Below are 19,936 nucleotides of genomic sequence, written 5' to 3'. Positions count from 1 at the left end.
TATCAATTAAATGTATTCGTCTAAATAGAGTGATCAATTGATTAATTTGATGTATAATGATTTATATTAAATCATTATTAGTAATAACTAAATTGATTTAAGTAAAATTACCTTGCAATTACTAAGTTCAATTAAAATTTTAATTAATTACATAATAATTAGTAATTACATGAAAAACTAAGTGTATTCATCATTGATTAATTGACTAATTTAAGATACATTTACTAAATCATTATTTAGTTCCCAAAAATACGAACCGAGGGAGTAAAAGTTATGTTTGTCCAAATAAAATTAGAAACTTGTGCTTCCATTTGTGAGGTATTTCAAAGTGTGTTTAGATTAGAGTAGAGTAGAGGAGGTGCCACTTGAATTCCCGATTAGGTATAACAAGGAAAAAGGGTTTAATGATGATTGGCGGCAAAATCCAGGAAATGGAGGATGATGTTACTGTGGAAGAGTATTTGAGGAAAGAAGTAGCCGATTGGGATGATGAAGTGAAGTGCGTTGCGAGGTTCAAGGCATTCAGCGGTCAGAGAAGTGATTGGGAGTCCCTTTATGTATTCTGGAGGGATTTGATACTCAAAGTTGCTCGACACCTTCGTATCTTCATTATTCGTCCTTCTCAGGTGAACCAACCTCTCTTTTTTTATTTCTTAAGTCTTACTTTCTAACATTTGTGATGACAAGAATTGACCCTTTCTTTTGTGTTGTCAATGGAAGGTGAAGATGTGGTTCAACAGAGGAGGCCTCGTTCCTTTGTGTCTTGATCAAGTACTGGTATGCCTTACTTGGCCATTTTGATATGTCATTTTACTTGCAGTAGTCATATTTAGAGTTCCCAAAGCATTATTAATAAGGTTAGTTTAGTAAAATGCACCTTTGATAAAAAGCTTTTGTAAGGGGTGTGTCAAGTCAACATGGATCGAGTAATATGAATTGGATGGAGTAGTAAATGTTCAATTTTTTTTTTGGTGGGTTTGGAAATGTATTGCATAAACAAATACTTGTCTAAGTTAGCTTGCGATTTTTGGTTGGGATGGACCGAAAGAGCATGAGGGGGGTAGTAGTGGGAGTTGGAAATTCTAGCAATTGAATTTGAAGTTAATATCCTCAAGTTTGTGCCTCAACTTGAAGTAGTGTTTAAGTTATGTATATGATTGAGAACATGATCATGCCACTTATCTAGAGATACTGATTTCACTAGTCAAGTTTTCCAAAAATCTAATGCTTAACTTACATTTGATGTGTTAGATTCTAAAATCTACTTTCAATGTTTGACACAATAGACGTATCATTAATCTCTATATCGAGATATGATGGCATCAATTAACATACTATTTCACGAATAAATATTCTTACCAGACATTTTGCTCTATCTCAAGATCTTACCTTTTAATAAATCAAAATGACAATATACATATATAGCTCATAATAGTTACATCACGATTGAGAATATAAGTTAGTCAGTCTAAAACACTATCTTTCCAATCTCGAGAAAGATTTCCTCAAGCAAGGCACATAGTGAAGAATTTGGGTCCCCAGAGTCTCTGGAGAGAAGCTAGATTTTGTGATTGATTCATAATTGGAGATGGAAGATTGAAGAAACCCAACCTGACACCACAAAAGAAAGGGTTTCCTATAAAATTCTGATAAGTAGAATTGGCAGCAAGGTCATTTACTGCATTATTGAAACAATAGAGAGTGATAATTATGGGAGACTAGGGTTTTAATAACAACAAATCCTGTGTAATCCCACAACTGGCATCTGGGGAGGGTGGTGTGTACGCAGTTTTACCCCTACTTGTGAGGGTAGAGAGGTTGTTTCCGGTAGACCCTCGGCTCAGGTAAACTAGTATTCTTTAACCTAGATCCAAAAAAAAAAATGACTTCTATCAACTTGCTTAAGTTATCTAGTACATGTATTGGTGGGAGAATATAGAAGTCTGGTGGATTGAGTTATCTAGTACATGTATTGGTGGGAGAATATAGAAGTCTGGTGAAACTGTTGAGGTGCGTGCAACTTAGTCCAGCCACCACTGTTCAAAAATAAAAGGCATAGCATTAGGATTTTGGTGAATGGTCACAGAGAAGGATGAAAGGAATTTTGTGATGATAGATAAAGTTAACTTCAGCACTTTTGCCAGAAGAGGAAGGCTTTGTTATAGAGATGGCAAACTTTCTTCGAGACCTATATCAAAAGGAAAAGCAGACGGTAACAGTAGAAGAAGAGTATCTGGTCAACTATGGGAAGCTTAACTGCCTGATAGAAAGTATATTGATTCCCAATTGGAAGTTGTGATTCCTCTAATGGTGACTGTTCATCAAAATCTAAGCATGGAAGTAATGAGACCCTAAGAAATCCCCAAAGAAGATTCTAGTAATTTAATCACCGTCAGTTTTGCTTTATTAGGGGCTTGCTTTGTGTTTTCTTTAAAGACAAGAAAAGAAAAAGGAGACTCTGGGCAAAGTGCGTATTAAAACATTTTATATTGTCGGAAATGTATCTTTTTGACTTAAAGAAGACGTACACATGTGGAAGGAAGTTAGCAGCAGAAGATTATTCATTTTGCAGAAAGGTGTATAAGAACCTAGGTAGATCATTCTTCATTTAGTGATACTGATGAAGATGAGTAACAGGAAGCAAATTCTAGCTGCTAGCTGTATCAAGACTAAATGGGACAGTGACACTGAAAATTTGATTTTACTTGTTAATGGCAAAAATGTAATACAATGTAAATATGGAAAGAGTTATGTATTAATGGCAAAAATGTAATACAATGTAAATATGGAAAGAGTTATGTATCCCTGTAATTAGGTAACTAGGAGATTTTGTAGGAATGCAATTATTTTCTTCGTTTTTTCTTTGTTTATATTTCTTTTAAAGGTTAGTTAAACCCTAATGGCTTAAGGGAATAATCAAGTCACCTATTCACGAATTCTCTTCTTCTATTTTTGTTTCACATTATCAATGGTTGGCCTCTTAGAACTACTGATAAGAACATGGAATAACTGTATTACTGCCTGATTCAGATTGGAATCAATTAAAGTGTTTTGGACAACATTTAAAAGAAGTAGTTTGGATAACACTGAGGCAAGCTCATTAAAATGCAAATTTGAAAGAGCTAATAAGAAGGTTAACATAGGAAGAGCAAGAAAAAAAATCAGCAATGAAGCTTCCACTCTACAAAAAGAAAACCAAGAAATGAAGCTTATCTCGGACTGTTGCATGAAGTTGGATGGAGGAATAAAGTTCACGATAAATTAGATGAACACAATGAATTATTCTATAAGGTTTGTTTGCTGTTAGGATAGAAGGGATCTTTCATTAGTCTATGTTGTTTTTTCCTCTTACTTTAGTATACTCTGTTATACATGCGTCTTACCCTGCCTTCTGTTCTTTCTGATTCAATCTCTTTTGCATGAAAATATATCAAAATTATATTAATTGAACAGTATCATTAATCATCAAAAGAGATTGTAAGCAAATTATCTTAAAATCCAATAAGTTGAATCAGTACCTCTTTTAAATGTTCACGCTGGAATTAAATTCTTTCCTGCCCCATGCATTTGTCTGTCCACACAATGCATCAGCCAGAAGTATGACGATACTATTCTTTACATAGCTTGAAATGTATACTGCTGGTGAACTATTGCGGAATCTGGGAGTTGCTGATCCAGCTAGTGGTTGGGTTTCTCAAATGTTGTGGAGAGTAGTAAATTTGGGAGGTCTGCTGAGACCTTCTACTCAAGAAAAGCTTGCCGAAGACTATTACATAATTCCTGTGTTACTGAAGGTAATTGTCTTGTTCTTAAAATAATCATTGATATTATTCATCTTTATGTACCAGATTTGGGGGGGATGTCATCTATATAAAACTGATCCTTCCAAAAAGCCCGTGTGAAACCAAAACTGTTTGTTAGAAACTAAAGAGGCTAGTGGAAATATGAATGGTCTTATCTCAAGCATTGCGTATGTCAGACTGTCTATCACTATATCCTATACTTATGATGTTAAATGTCGTCTTTGTTCTTTCTTTCCTTTTGTGCTTTCATTGGTTTCTGTTCATCTTTTCTTTTTTCCCATGGTTTTCCTTACTTTTTGTCTTGGCTCTATTTCCTGTACTTCCTTTTTGAGATAGCCCTAGTAATTATTTCATTGAAGTTCTCTTAAATGGTTATTGGATTTTCTAATCTTTCAACCCGCTACCCCAAAAAACTAAACTAGGAAAAGGCTCTTCAAGTGGTCCAAGCGTTATCGGAAAGCCACTGGACAGCTTCGTGTGTAACTACATGGAGGAAGTTCCAGGAAATTTCTGGCGGATTGAAGGAAGCTCATGCAGTCTTGAATCACTTGTGTGAACACGGGAAAGCAAAGTACCTTGTAACAAACAAGAAGGACTTAATGGAGGTAATGTTAGTTGGAATACTGTTTTCCATTTACATTTCATGTATCAACACTACGTTTGGTTCCACAAAGGGAACTGAAAGGGTGAATGAGAGAGAAATTCATCACTTCTCCTTGAAGGACTTGTCATCATTTATGGCTAGTAATCTGATACAATTGGAAGGGAAATAAAAGAGATGTACTATTTTCTCCATTTTGGTAGTTGTATGCCACCCCTCAGTTTTAACTTCCCTCTCGCTTTACTTTCATGTATAGCAAGGGAAATAACCTTGCCTCTTCTCATTTACTTTTACTCCTTTCACCTTTCTCTTTACTGTGAAATTTATACGGAGAGGGGGTGGAAATGGCGAAACTTTTCTTTTTATTTTTATTTTATTTTTGTAACGAGAACAACAGTATTTTTTTGAGTTTTTGACAAAAAAGCATCCCTATTGTTTGGGTTCAAATTTAACTTCTTCCCTGTAGTTACCACTTAACAAAAAAACATACCTGATGTATTAAAGTATTAACACTTTCTAGTCCAAAACCTAACAAGTATAGTGCAATGAACGAGTTAGTATATTGCTTTGAAGTAATAGATCACTAAGCTATTTTAACAGACTTTATACCTGTAGCAATCAAGAAAATTGTATATGGATGTCTGACAATCTTTATTGATTCCCATTCCATAATAATTGGTTGCTATTTGTTTCTCGTTTACGGTTGGTACCTAAAGCTCTCGTCTTCCAGAGGTCTTGACTGCTTCTTAGTACTGCCATATTCAACTCTGTTTTTGTTTGTTAAATCATTGGAAGCTTGGTTCACCAGTCCTGGAACACTGCTAGTAATATGGATGGATGTAGTTTTTCCATACAGGGAGTGAAAGTCTCTCTTTCAGAAAGAGCACTTTCTGGCACAACAAGTCTCGATTTTGATGTGCTGCATTTGATTTCGACGGTAGAGAAACTTGAGCATCAGCTTAATGTGATAGATCAACGTTGGAAAAGGTAAGGACTATTATCCTCCATTATTTAATGCTAATTACAATGTAGAAGAGATTCCACCAATAAATGTTTCTGTTGTTTAAATCCCCCAAAATAATTGCTTCATCCAAAAAAGGAAAGTGCGAAAAATAAGTGTTTTCCCTGTGGTCAGTTAGGGTAAAAAATGCCCAATTTTTTCAACGTAGTGTATTGCAAGGCTCTTACTAATTATAATGGCTCTATTTGGGGCTCATTTAGGTAGTGCTGTTCTTCAAAGTTAACCTAAAATAACTAGGATGCTTGTTCTATGCACAGGTCTAGAGCATCTGCTTTAGCTTCCTTAAAACTTGGGAACAAACAGGTGGCTCTAAAGTGTTCGAGGGAGATGAAGCTGGCTTCTTTGAGCAGAGAAAAATGTACAGCGCTTTTAAACCGAGTGGAAGAAGTCCTTGGGGTTATTGCTGATGCAGAAGCCTCAAAGGAGGTTGATTGATATTTTATTATGTGAAATTTTGCTTGGTCTAATCCAAAATTGACAAGTTACAAATGACCCTATTAATCCTTTTTGAACTGATTTGACAACTTTAAACTTAACCCTGATTAATGGCAGGTTGCTGAAGCCATTCGAATTGGCACAGAGGCTATTAAGGAAAATGGGATCAATTATGATGAAGTTGAGTTGTGTCTACAGGAGCTGAATGAGTGTATTGAATCGCAGAAGCAGATTGATGACATTCTAGGTAGATATCTGTCCCAATCTTACCAGATACTCCCTACGTTTCAATATGTTTAGTCTTACTTTCCTTTTTAGTCCATTTCAAAGGATGTCCCTTTCCTTTTTGGGAACTCTTTAATTTCAACTTTACACATGACATGTTTACCACAAGATTAAAGGACATTTTGGTACATTCTACATATATGTAATTATAACTCCACAAGATTCAAGAGTCTTTTTTACTTTCTTATTTCATGCCAAGTCTGAAATGGAGGGAGTATTAAAATTCAAGAGAAAACATATATAGTTAACTCATTTGGTAAGAATGGTAGTGAATATTCTTATATACTATTCACTAGAAACCCAAAACCAACAATGGATCGAGGCTGTTTCTGGAAACATCTGTCCCAGTTTTTAAACTGATGGACAATGATGAACCTTCATGTTAACATATAATCTCAACTTGGTATCAGGGACGGGTCATCACTTAACATGGCCTTTGTGCGTGAAGATATTGCCTCATCAACTGATAAACTGAACAATTTGGACATATCTTGTAATCTGAATAATATTCTTATGAGTTTAGCTTGGTTTGTTTCTGTACTAAAGCTACTAGTTTTCTGGCTCTTCCTCAGGAGCAAATGCAGCAGGTGCAGAAATTGAGGATGAAGATATTGAAGAGGAGCTGAAGCAGCTAGAACTGAATTTTGTTGAGGTACCGACTCAAACATCCTCCGGGGTTGATGCTGTAGTAGCAGGAACACAGGAAACTGCCGATGCACTGAGTGACTCTCTTTCAAACCTTCATCTCACACACCATGCAAGGAAGGACCCGAAGGCAAAACATGCTGTGGAGTCTATGGGTGCCTCGTCAAAAGATGTCAGTCGTGAAGCTGTGCTGTCATAGCCAATTGCAGTTAGGATCTTGTTTTCTCCCCTTTTTGTACTGTGATGCCTGGTAGTCCGTGCCATGATTGATATTTTGCGCACCTTTGGTCTTCAGAGATCAGGGCATAATTGATGCGTGAAAAACTGTCGATTAGATATTGGGAGTTAATATGTGAATGATGTATATTATCAAATAGTTCTACTCCATCTATTTCAGTTTTTGTGTCTTAGTTTCCTTTTTAATCTGTGTCCGAAAGAACGTTGTCTTCTCTACCTAGTAAGTTTTTAATTCCAACATTTTCATTTTACTCAATGACACTCCCATACAAATTGATATCGCATGTTTTAGATTATAAAACTATTCAAAATGCATTTTTTTGGTGTGTCATGCACACTTATAGTTTATGACTATAAGTTCTGAAGGTGTATTTTCACATTTTTAAGATTACAAGATTCAGGTGTTTTGCTTCTTGTCCTGCCAAATAACAACAGAAAATGAAACAGAAGGGATTAAGTAGCTCATGATTTGAAGAGCTGTCAGATTGACATGTCAAACGATGTCAATGCTGGGGAATCTATGGGTGACATGCTCGATGATATCAATCTTGAAGTCTAATTCTCCCAAAATGAAGCACTTCCCTTGATAGTAGAAAATTTCTCACGTTTTGTGCTAGACTGGTAGTTACGTGCTAGTTAAGATTTTTTATATGTCATGCATGGATATTTCGTTACACGAATTATTTTCACACTCTTCATTTGGAATCGTGCTTCCTATTTTTTTGTCTCATATTTTACTTTAACTTTGTCAGACTCAAAAGAAAACCTTGTTGAGGATTAAAAACAACATTCAACATAAGTAATTTAACTTGGTAAATCTTCATTGACCGCTTGTCCTGGAAGAATAATGAACTTAGCAAGTCTTCATTGATTATGTTTTTTCAATGTTAACCTTGTATGCAATTGGTCAGTAATATTTGAATGCATTAATAATGATCCTTGCACTGCATTAATGGATCTGAAAAATATCAATTATAGGCAATCATAGAGCGGTGCATTTTTACCGAAGTACCTAACGCATGATTAATCAATACAAATTCTACTGCAATCTCCTACAAGTTTTGTTTTTGAGTCATTCTAGTTTGCGAAGGAACTATATCAAGCAACCTTTTCTGTTTTTTTAAACCGTGATATCCGGGTCAGCTTTCACGCACCTCGACTAAATACACAGGATACCTGTCACCTTCCACTAGCAACAAATATCATGTAACATATGATTTGATTAACGATAGAAACTACTAATCTTACTGTCAAATACTTGAAGTATCAATATTTCTACTCTAAGCACATAAGCCACTCTCCTATACGTAATTTAACCTTTTACTCTATTCAAAATAATTGAAGGATCATGAACCAAGGTCATTAGCTCGAGAGAGTTTATAACTATGATAAGGACCATTTGTACGAGTCTTTAGCTAAAACTGAAGAGTATTGGAACCAACATAACAGGCCCAATTTCTAATTTTGTCACGCAGGCTACACAAAAGGAATCGAGGAATTGTGTTTCTGTAAAAATGTTGTTAAGAGCAATGTTCTGAAAATCCATGAGACCTCGAGACCATCAACCAAGAACACCCTCTTTTAAACATTCAGCAACCACAAATTTCAGCTGACGCATCTTCTCCCTAGCCGCCTACATAAACAAAAAACTTGCAGTTAGAGCACAAGTGACACGCATTCTATATCCTCTGGAGTTCAAAGTCAATGAAGTTCTCCAGGTGGCAGAACGGTGACGTTACAATTATATAGTTGTTAAAGTTCAGTTACTTTAACGTGATAAAAAATAGTTGACCTTCATTGTTATAATTAGTAAAATTCAGTAATAATGTGTTGAAATAAATTTGCCCCATAGCAAACATGGCAATTGACATGGAACAACACATTTAATATACAACAATTTGACTCTTAAAAGTCTTCGTTGCTTTATTTAGCACAGGAACGGCAAATTGAAATCGTGTACATGATAGATAATTGAAGTCATTATCCAAGTGTATAAGATCTATAATGTTCTCCAGATTGTGAGTGAAGAATACTTACCTGGTGGACCGAAGAAACCCTTCTTTCAGCATTATCAAGCTGAGTCTCAATTGATTCTTCCACTTCCAAAAGCAGCTTCTTATTTGATGCTTCTACAGAATGAAAATCAAACATCGGAAATTTAGCTTGTCCTCATGATTAACAACAACAACAACAAACCCAGTGTATTCCCACATAGTGGGGTCTGGGGAGGGTCCAATATATAATTGTAGCTCCTCATCAATGTTTAGTTTCACAAAATATAAGTGCAGCAAGCATATGCAACAATACGTCATGGGAAATTAACATATTGCTTAAATAGCAAAGAAATAACATGCTGTCATCAACTACTGGCCTTCCTGTAGTCCAGATATTTTAAAGTGCAATAGAGGAAATATTATTCAAGATATAGACAATTACTGGCTCCAAATAATGAAATAAAGACTTCAGCAAAGTTCATAGAAGATCTCATCATACTTCTCTTTTCCACAGTTGCTTTCACTTCAACTTCATGTGCTTCTAGAGATTCAAGTGTGCTCTTGCAATCCTGGAGATGCCGAGTGACATCTTCTTTAAATGTTTCATATATAGCATTCAGATGTTGCTGTTTCTCTGCAAGGTAATTCGGAGTATTTAATTTTCAAGCAAGATAAAGAACCATATAGTCCTCGAAAAGATAGAATCAGAGAGAACTCAGGAAAGAAACTTGAAAGTCAAATTTCCACGTGCATTTGCATTTGTCGAAGATGGAACAAATTCCACAAGCTCATCATGTCAATGAACAAAAATCTGTATAACTAAAACCGGTACTAAATGAGAAAAATGAGACTATCATGCTGAGATTTATGGCAGGCAAAAATAACGGATCCAGTCAAGGTGATAGTTAACAATGTGCCACAACTCACACATGCAGAATAATACTCAGTCCTACGGGCTTTGGCCAAACAGGTTAGAACGTCTCGAGAATGGAAAAACCTTTCTATGACATAACAAATAGGAAGAACCAGAACCAAGCTGCTTCATGCACTCAAATTTTGAACAAAATGCTACCATGTTCAAGAAGAACAGAAGCAGTTGATATCAAGTAAATTGTCAATATTTTGTTAAAAAGTTACCTTGAAGCACTTCTTCTACATGATTTCTCTTTGATTTATTCAGACTGGTTATTCTCCCCCTGGAACAGAGCAAAGTCATACTAAGGAGAAAGAATCTTTCAAATTGTTACTGTCATTTCATGCTACTTACATATCTGCTTGAATCTGAAATTCAGCATTCTGCAACTGCATATGTATTTTCTCAGCAGCTGACGTCAGGATCTCAGCGGATCTTTGGTTAGTCACAGACTTCAATTTGCTTCTAATTTTCTCTAATGAGAAAGCAAATAAGGTGATGGCACTGCAAAGTGATATTGAAGCTCAATGAAATTTTAAAACATAAAACTCAGTGCTGAAGGATTTTTAGTTCATATTCACGGGAAAGAGAACTCTGTGCTGAAGAAAAGCTTTTAATTCGTTCACTCAGAAAATACAAGAAGTACCTAGTTAGCGCATCCTCTTCATTCTGTTCTACATGCCTCTCAAACTTCCTACGATCAATTCCTGTTGAATTCATATGTATATGGAGCAGAGAGAGACAGCCTTTAGGGAATGAGTAACTGAATAGAAGTAGTAATTTTAAGGAATAACACGAAGATCCATCAGACAAGCAGAGATTTGAACTAATGGACATAAACCTTTAGCAGAGGCTGCAGCAAGACCAACTCCAGAAAGATTAGCACAACCTTTGTTGAAGAGCCTTTTGTTTGGTCGAGGAGCCTGTCGTTTCCTGGTTTTACAAATTTCAGGAGATGGTGTTGGCTGTATACCAGCTGCATAGACATCATAAAGTAACAAGAATAACTGATTTTGCTTCAGTCAACAAGGAGGCTAGATCAAAAGATCACATACTAATAAGAAAATTATTTTATGTTAAGATGGTCAGCAGACCCCACTTTGTGGGAATACACTGGGTATGTTGTTGTTGTTGGTCAGCAGAACAACCTAGTTACTAATAAAAGGTAGAGTCCCTTCTTCAGTCAGTCAGAAGATCAATCAAATAATATTCATTTCAAATGAAGATCAATACTAACTGTATTATTTTTCAGGTAGCAAGCACCAAGTACTAAATTCTGTATTCTTTGGTGAAGAATCTATCCAGTGGCAAAAGAACACTCTCTGGATCTTAAAAGTTCCCACAAGACTAGAAACTTAATTTTCATGTGCATTTTCCTTTCTCCCTAAGCAGGTGAGGCATAAAAGAAATATATGTGCATCTCTTCAATTTCACCAATGGATAATCATACTAAACTAGAGAAGAACAACATAAATGACTAAGGAGCTTAGTATATTACTACTCAAGCAAAATGCTGGCATTATATTACCATTCAAACTGCCATGATAAGATATAAATGAGCGGAACACATAAGAAGTGAAGGAAGAGGGAAATACAACTAAAAATCATAATAGATGATCATCAGTCACACTGATAAACACCAAGTGTCAGTCAGGGTGAATGGCATAAAGTATGCAAGGCAGCTGTATTTTGCCAACAGAAGTAAGTTACACGAACTACAAAGTTTAGAAGGGACTTTCGTCCCATTGGTAATACACATAAAATAATCACATCACTCCTCCACACCCAAGCAAAAATTTTACTTGAAACTCCTGCCTCCGTGCATCTTGGCTGTTGACACATTTCTATATACACGCAAAAACTATTTCAAGTTAAGCAGACAACATCCATAAAGTAGGAAAATCTGATGTCAGGGCGTAGATCAGCAGCAAATGTAATTTATATCCAGTATGGATCTTCTGTAGACTTATGGTTACATTTGAAAGAAACTAAGGGAACTGAAAGGATTACGATGAATAAATATCTGAACATGAATCATAAAGCATCAATTTGACCTTGAACATTTGAACTGTCTTCAGTGTCCTCGGGGTCACTTTCCATGGATGATGGTTTAGAAAATTTGATCTGTGTATCTTCTTCAATGATACGTCTTGATTCCATAAATGGAGTACTTTCCAAATTTCCTTCATCATCCTTTACATTCATTAAGGAAATCAAGAATTTATTACTACAATCTACGACCATCAGCTACTATATTACAAATGTTGAGTCAAAATAAAAAGGATACTGATGATTCAACCGGTGTATTGGACTTATATTCTCGTTTAAGTCCAGCAAAGCTCTTGACATTACAAATGCCCTCAGATTTTGATGTTATATTTTCATGACCATCACCATGTAGTTGCCCCAGATTGCTTCTTGACGCAAAGCCTGAAAAAGATTTTCTGCTATATGTTTTCAAAGCAAAAATTGGGCTTTGTTTATCAGACTCCGAGTCCAATGCTTTCGTCTTGGATTTTTCTGCTGTGTTTCCTTTCTTATCTGTATGTTCTTGCAGATTCCTCAGCTGCTCAGTCATTTTCACAACAGGGGATTCTAGATTACCAGCATCTGGCTGGACCATCTCGTCGTTTTTCTCCTGAAATAAAGTAGTAGCATCACTAGGATATACAAATTTCTTAGGAACTGGCACTCTTTTACAATTATTGCTTGTGTCTTCATTTTTCCTTTCATTATTCTGCTCACAGACATTAGATGCTTCTACGTGATGACTCTTCCTCTTGCCTCTCCTTTCATATACCATCAAAGGACTATCAGTGCCAGCATCACGTAATGTCCTAGACAACGGATCTTTAGGAAGGAAGACATTTTTCTCTAAGCGGTCCTCTTTGCATACCGGTGGTCTCTGTATATTTTGTGCTTTCAACTTAGTAGGAGCCCTTTTTCGAGCTAAAGAACGAGTAGTTGGTCTCCTAATAGCATACTCAGGACTTTGAGTATCACTTTCTATAGTGTCTGAATTTTGCCTTGGTTCACCAACATGATTTCCACCGTCTTTCTGTTCTGGTTTCGAGACTTTTGCACCCTGCTTGAGAACTGGAGAATTTGGACTCTGCTTGTTTGGAGAAGAAACAGTTCCTAAGATCTCCTGAAGCTTTAATCTTAAAGATGCATTGCCTGCGTTTGCTATGGTATTTTTTCCTTTGACTTCTTTCTCAGGCATGTCTTCCAGCCCAACCTTGGATGCAAATTTCTCCCTTGTCTCTGTAGCTGCATCCTCCTTTACTTGCTTGGATTTGTCAAACCGCGAAGTCCTTGTCTGAGTTAAGAAAGACCTTAAAGTACACTCTGCTGCTCCTACCTCCACTCCGTTGCACATCTCAACTACACCTTGTGCAACTGAAGGTTTCTCTACTGGAGCAACTGCCTCTGAAGTTTGTTCATGTTGGAGGGTTTTAGTGGATATCCAAGGAGATGTCTGCAGCTCTGTGGACTCTCTTTGATCTCTGATAGCAGAAGTGCTCTGTATATCCTCCTTGTTTCTGTCATTTGTAAAATTCCCGTTGCTTGAAGTTTTCTGAGTCATTGTTGTTCCATCGTCACCAGATGTCTCTTTGCTAAAAATTTTAACTGCTGCCAAGTGAGCCTGATCTTCAGCTTGCTTTACTTTTTGTGTTCTGCATTTAGCAACTGAATCTATCACAATTCCAATGGACATCTTTCTAGATTGACTGGGTTGGAGGTAATTGCTGCCAAAACTCCTAGTGTCACCGGCAAGGTCCTGACAAGGACAAAATACAAGTATTTCAACATCTAGCTTTCTAAGCATATCAATGTGACATCAGATCCACTCAGTGAGAAGGATCGGCCTTTATCGTTGTAAGAAATTTTGAAAATTAAACTCCACATAACACTGACAAACGAAGAAATTTGAACTTATCGAAAAAGTGAACAGACAACAGAGACAGAGAAATATGCTTCCGGCGAGATGCCATTACAGCATTCAAATGAAATCTAAATTGCTTCAAGTAAAATAATTAACCCAGATTCGAATTGCAACCTGACCACTCACATCTCGTAATTTCGGCTTCCTGATGACCTCCATAGCAGCAAATTCAGCGGATCCAAAGTGTGACCAAATTACCTAAGTGCTGAAAATGAAAGCAGAAAAGGTTGATTTATCAAGTTTAAGCAACAAATTACACCGTCATACTTTATATGTAATGCTAATTGCCTTCACAAACGCACATATCCACACTGACATACTCAGATAGAATGAAATTAAGCTCCATAGACCACCGAGCTCTCTCTTTCACACACACACAAAAAAAAAAAAAAAAAAAACTGCAGAACAGATAATAACTGAGAACTTCCAGAAGAACTAGTTAACTATTTTAGGTATCTACAGCAGATTACATACAACAATTCCAGTTTCAAAACCCATCCGGAATTCCAAATCGCTTAACTGAGAAGAATTTTCAGTACTACGTAGTACGTACTTTCCCTTCCACAAACGAAATGCTAATTTAAAGCTCCATTAGAAAAGAAGATGAACCAGAGATGAAAAAAATTCAAATCTATGGGCAAAAAAAAAAATCAAAAAACAGGTGAACTCTAAATTTACATGCATTATCGATGATGGAGATATTGTGAGTTACTTACCAGTAATGAGAAGAGACGAAATTCAGCATGCCCCTCGAAGCTCCAGAATGAGCAAAGGATTTTGAAATTTGGGAAATGGGTAGCGTACAGGTGATTTGGCGTGATCAGTGTGATAAAAGAGGCGGGAAAGACGAAACAATGGAGCGCGTGTCATCACTTAACGACCCGTTTGAATTATTTTTTGTTTTTTCACATGTTGGATCATAAAAAATTTGGATTCAAATTGAAAACACCAAAAAAAAAAAAGCTAAGAAGGTGTTTGGATAAGCTTTTTTTTTTTTGTCAAAATGGCTTTTAAGTCATTTTTTTGTTTTTAGAAACATTTGGTAATTTTTAAAATTGTTTAAAAAAAGTCAATTTTGACTTTTTAAAAAACAAAAGCCACAAGTTACCATTTCCTTGCTTTCTTTTAGAGGGCTTATAAGTCATTATAGTTAAAAAAAATTTATGGTAAATGAGGTATACCATGTCATATTTGTGTGAGGCTCCCATTAATTGATAAGTGCGCATTGTGGGCCATGCATGTTATTATTATCCTTCTCACTCCACTTTTTTTTTATGGACATGTCTTACTTTTTATTTTTAAATTTGTTTTATACTTGTTATTTGATTTCACAAAATCAAATAACGCGGATAAATCAGGGTGAAAAATTAGTAATGTCGACCTTGATCATTTTTTAATTATTTGTAGTTATTAGATGAAAATAAGTAAGAAATAAAAATGTAGAGTAAAAACTTATCACCCATTGGGTGGTTGAATTTTCTGGCAGTTTTAGGTGAATATTAAGATTTGAACGATTGAAAAATTAGATATTTAAACTGAGAAAATTCTAAATAATTTTATATGTGGTTATTCAACTTTGAGTTTATCATATAAAAATATTTTTTATTTTTTTATATATAAAATCTATTTAACTTCTAAATTTATCACGCATAAATCACTCTTTTATTTATTTGTCACATAAGAAGTCATCCAATTTTAAATTAACACATAAATATCATTTTTTTAAAAAGGTATTTATGTAATATAATGAATATATTATTAAGGGTAAAAAAGTTAAATTGTATTTCTTAAACGAGAGAAGGATTATGAAATAAAAAGTGGCTTGATAGAACAAAAATATTAAAAGTTGTTCAATTATTTTTTTTATTAACTCTATTTCTATATTTTATGTCTATCGGAAACAGCCTCTCTACTTCTTTGGAGGTAGCGATATGGATTGCGTACATTCCACCCCCAGACCCCACTTAGTGGGAGTACACTGGGTTTATTGTTGTTATTGTATTTTTATATTTTATCCTTGTAATAATTAAAAATGAAATTGATTATGTTTTTGTAAGGACTTAAGAAGATTTTAAGGTGCAAAAATTCATAAAGAAATTAACTCAATGTATAGAAATCTTAAGTTATAAAGTCTAAAAATTAATTCAAAAAAATTGAGAAAAAAGTCACATCTTTTAAATATATCAGAAAATACTTTAAAAAAATAGGTGTAATCCAGATTAGTGTTAATTCATTTTGATAAAATTTAACTTAGCCATCCATTTACCTATTTAATATTTGTGAAAAGTAGTAATACAAAAAAAAAAAAAAAGAATTAAAATAAAGAAGAGGAAGAAGAGTTTGGAGACACGAAAAAAAATGAAATAGAGAAGAGGAGCTAATGGAGGAAAATAATGAGACAGAGAAAAGGAGCTAATGGAGGAAAATAAGGAGCTAATGGAGGAAAATAAAGCGAAAAAGAGTACCGACAAAAAGGCCCCACAGAGACACTTGTTACAAATATATGGTGCCCTCCTGCAACTATTGTTGGTTGTGTCCTAACCATTATAAAAAAAAAATTGATGGAGGTAATGAAGTTTTTTTTTTCTTTTTTTATGAAAAAAGAGGGGTTTTTTTTAAGGAGAGGAAGACCATGTGTTTTGGAGAAGAAGAAGACCGTATTTTTTCTTCTTAAAAATAACTATTTTTGCAATTTTTTTTTACTTTTTGATTGAATTATTTGTGACTAAAATGAGTTATCTTTCTCTTATTGGTGCATTTTTCAGAGTGTGGAATTAAGGCACTTTAATTTTTATTTTTTTTTAAAAGTGCTTAATTAGCATATTTAATGAAAGGTTAGGTACAGGACCTAATTGAGGTGTCAATACAAAAAAAAAAAAAATTTAGAGATCTGTCTATGTATTTTGTCAATTGTATTTGAAACCTTATTTTGATGCCAAAAAGTACTTTTGTTGTTGCTCGAATTTTATTTTTTTTGGTTGTTGGCCAAACACCTCAAATCAGAAAAGAAGAAGTATATATGGAATTCCTTTGCAAAACAAATAATAGTAAATCAAAATAAACAATGAAAATATGACTATTAATTTATTGGTTAACAAAGATTGATAATGCAATTTATCATGCATGGTATATCATGATTCATTATCTTCCTTCTGTTATTTGCTGTAAAATATAGAAGAATAGATGTAGTGTCGGATTTGAAAGAAATCAACATGACAACCAAAATCATTATCCAACATATATATAATCATGTTTATTTATAAACTACTGTGTAACTTTCCTAGAGTACACTTACAATTAAAAACAGCTCTTGATTCCCAACGTTTTCACATCAAATGGGAGTATGGGCCAAAGAAATTAATAAGTTACTCACTGCATTGTGATCAATTAGCTTTATCTAATTTCATTTAAGTTGACTCCTCTTCATCTATGACAGTGAGTGTTGTCACACCCCTTTTTTTAACTCCAAAAGATATGATTTTGGATTTTAAGGTTCAAAAGGGTTTTTACTATTAAGTGACAAAATGAAAATTTATTTTGAAAAAGGATTATTTATATTAAAACTCAGAGTCGCCACTTGGCATAATCGGGTGTGCCAAGTCACCTTTGAAAATTCTTTTCAAAATGGTTTTGACTCTTTAAAACTGATCCGCGAACAGAGATTCCGACTAAGGAATTCTGTTGACCGAGGGGAAGGTGTTAGGCACCCCTCGATCTTGTGGTTCGACCACGATCGTTTGGTGGAGCATATCGACTAAATTCGACACTAAGGATGTATAAACCACATAAAAATACCAAACAATCAATCAAACAAACAAGACAAAACAAGTCCAAAGATATAGTGTTCGGTCCAATTATTACAACCCGAAATAGAAGAAATGAGGAAATATAAATTACTCTCTACACTAGTCCTAAACTACTCTCCAATGCTTTAACCGACGCCTCGGGCCTTGATCACGAACCTCCTTTTGAATACACAATTTTGCGGGACATTCCTCGATAACAAATATAAATTTTCTCGGAGTATCCCCCGGCCAAATGAATACATTTCAATCGAGTGCGATAAACTAGAAAATATTCAACACACAACTTCACATTCAAACATCCCACGAAGCACTTATTCCTAAACTTTGCTTACCCGAACCTATATTCGCCTATCCATTTCCATATGTCGTGATCCATCGTGTTCCAACAATATTCATGCTTATTCCGAATTAAATAAAAAAGAACAACAAAACCAACCTTAAACCAAATTCACAATTTTATCAACCTCGTAACTCTACCCCTCAAATTCCTTTTTTTAATTCCAAATTCCATGATTCACAAATACAATCTCAACAATCTTTAATCAATTCTATTAACGACATCTAGACAACAAATAAACATCATTCCATATTTCGTTATCTAATGCATGAACATCAAGCGAGCTCAAACAACATAATCAACAAACACATGCTAATAGCCAACTCAACCCATCAAAACAAAGAAAAGGAAAAAGGTTAAGAAATAGACCTCAATAGACCGATTCCGTTGATAATAAAGAAGTCCGAAGATCAAAATACTCGAACAAGAAAACCCCAATCATGATCAATAATCCAGCTCGGTATCAAGAAAGTGAGGCCCGAAATTGATTATGTGAGTCGATCGGGGCTTAACGGAATCTTTCGATGGGATTTGGATGGAAACGGGATCGTGAATAACTTCTGGACGCGAGTACGGAGGGAACGAGATCACTAGAACTTTCTCGGTGATGATTCTAGTGTCACCGGCGAGAGTTTCACCGGAAAAGCAGTTCAGCGATCTCCGTCTCACTCTCTCGATCTCTCTGCTCTGTATGCATTCAAAAGCCCTTTCCCACTCACTGTCTCTCCATAACTTGCCCCTCACTATGTGTGTATAAGTGTGTGAATTGTGCTCCAAGAAGAAGAAACCCCCAAAAATGGCGTCAATCTGTATCCTTCCCGTGTGATCGTGAGTTCCCTGTATTTGCTCCCTATGATTTCTAATCCGTGGAAAGATGATGATATGTGTATGTCCTCCCCCCTTCTCTACCAGTGAGTGTATGTATATATCAATGGAAAGTGAGGTGTGTGAGTGAAGGGAAATCAGTCCCCCCCAATCAAGTGGGCCCCCCATCTCTTTTTGTAGTATTGGTGTCTATGTCCATTCTAATGGTGAGGTATGAGTAATTTAGTGTGAATTATTGTGTAGTCCCCTCAAAAATGAAAAATCCTGAGGGTGTATATTATTCTGTTATGGGGAATATCTGTGGGGTCCTGTTTTGTCTTGGTGTGATATTTTTTGTTATGAATTTGTTACCAATAGAAAAAAAAGTAAAAGGGATACGTAGGGTATGGGGTTGGTAGGGTAGTGAGGTAGGAGGTGGGGTAAGGTAGGTTGTTAGGATGAGATAAAATTAGTTAGGGGGTTGTTATTTAGTTATTTTTTGTTCATTTGTAAAGAGATTATTACACGGGGTAGGATACATGGTAAGACGAGGGTAAAAATAGATAACTTGGATTTTCGGGAGGGACAAACTTAGGTGTCTACATCATGCCCCCTTTGAATGTAAACACAAAGTGTTTTCATATAAAGAAGTAGACAACGAGACAAAATTTTGTCCTGACCATTATTCAGAGAAACAGAAGAAAAAAGGACAACCGAGTTGGAGAGTCGAGTGAGGTCGCTGTCGAAGTTCCGGTCCGCGGCTCTGTCATTACCTCAAAATAAAAAATTACAATTTAAAACATAAATGAAATTACAAAAATCCTATCTATACAGATTCTGTTGGACTCTTGACTTGAGTTTCATCACCCTATTCTTCAGGCAGGTTCCTGATTTGCAATTTCCTTAACTTATTGTTTGGCTTTCAATTGCTTTACCTCGTTGCTTAACTTTCAATTTCTTCACCCTGTTCTTCAGGCGAGCTCCTGACTTGCTATTTTTTAATCCATTAACTTTTAAATTTTCACCTTATTGCTTTGTTTTCAACTTCTTCACCTTATTTCTTGACTTTCAACTTCTTCACTTTGCTGCTTCACTTTCCATTTATTCGC

The 19,936-nt window shown here is 35.3% G+C and overlaps 2 protein-coding genes across 5 annotated transcripts; one reads left to right on the top strand and one right to left on the bottom strand.

Annotated features, from left to right (window-relative positions):
- The first annotated feature begins 249 nt into the window (after positions 1-249).
- Positions 250-7,304, top strand: LOC107840038 (charged multivesicular body protein 7). Its single transcript, XM_016683753.2, has 8 exons — positions 250-626; positions 721-777; positions 3,624-3,794; positions 4,226-4,408; positions 5,261-5,391; positions 5,683-5,851; positions 5,978-6,107; positions 6,718-7,304. The coding sequence occupies exons 1-8, from the start codon at positions 405-407 to the stop codon at positions 6,987-6,989; spliced, it is 1,335 nt and encodes a 444-aa protein (XP_016539239.1). The 5' UTR covers positions 250-404; the 3' UTR covers positions 6,990-7,304.
- Positions 7,305-8,229: 925 nt separating this feature from the next.
- Positions 8,230-18,470, bottom strand: LOC107840046 (meiosis-specific protein ASY3). Of its 4 annotated transcripts, none has more exons than XM_016683772.2 (11): positions 18,393-18,470; positions 13,995-14,085; positions 12,222-13,715; positions 11,989-12,127; positions 10,776-10,910; positions 10,581-10,641; positions 10,289-10,438; positions 10,159-10,217; positions 9,521-9,655; positions 9,065-9,156; positions 8,230-8,660 (listed from the first exon to the last, which is right to left on the bottom strand). In XM_016683772.2, exons 2-11 carry the CDS (start codon positions 14,037-14,039, stop codon positions 8,589-8,591), a joined length of 2,382 nt encoding a protein of 793 aa, XP_016539258.1. In that variant the 5' UTR covers positions 14,040-14,085; positions 18,393-18,470; the 3' UTR covers positions 8,230-8,588. The 4 variants fall into 4 exon arrangements, with proteins under 4 accessions (XP_016539258.1, XP_016539250.1, XP_016539266.1 ...); XM_016683764.2 differs by lacking the exon at positions 18,393-18,470 and adding an exon at positions 14,597-14,817; XM_016683780.2 differs by lacking the exon at positions 18,393-18,470 and adding an exon at positions 14,597-14,815 and having other exon boundaries at positions 14,007-14,085.
- Positions 18,471-19,936: the final 1,466 nt, after the last annotated feature.

This window comes from Capsicum annuum, chromosome 1 (genome assembly GCF_002878395.1).
Source record: "Capsicum annuum cultivar UCD-10X-F1 chromosome 1, UCD10Xv1.1, whole genome shotgun sequence".
Taxonomy (NCBI): Eukaryota; Viridiplantae; Streptophyta; class Magnoliopsida; order Solanales; family Solanaceae; genus Capsicum; species Capsicum annuum.
The sequence above is the reverse complement of the archived record's forward strand: the minus strand, read 5'-3'. Positions and strand labels throughout refer to the sequence as shown.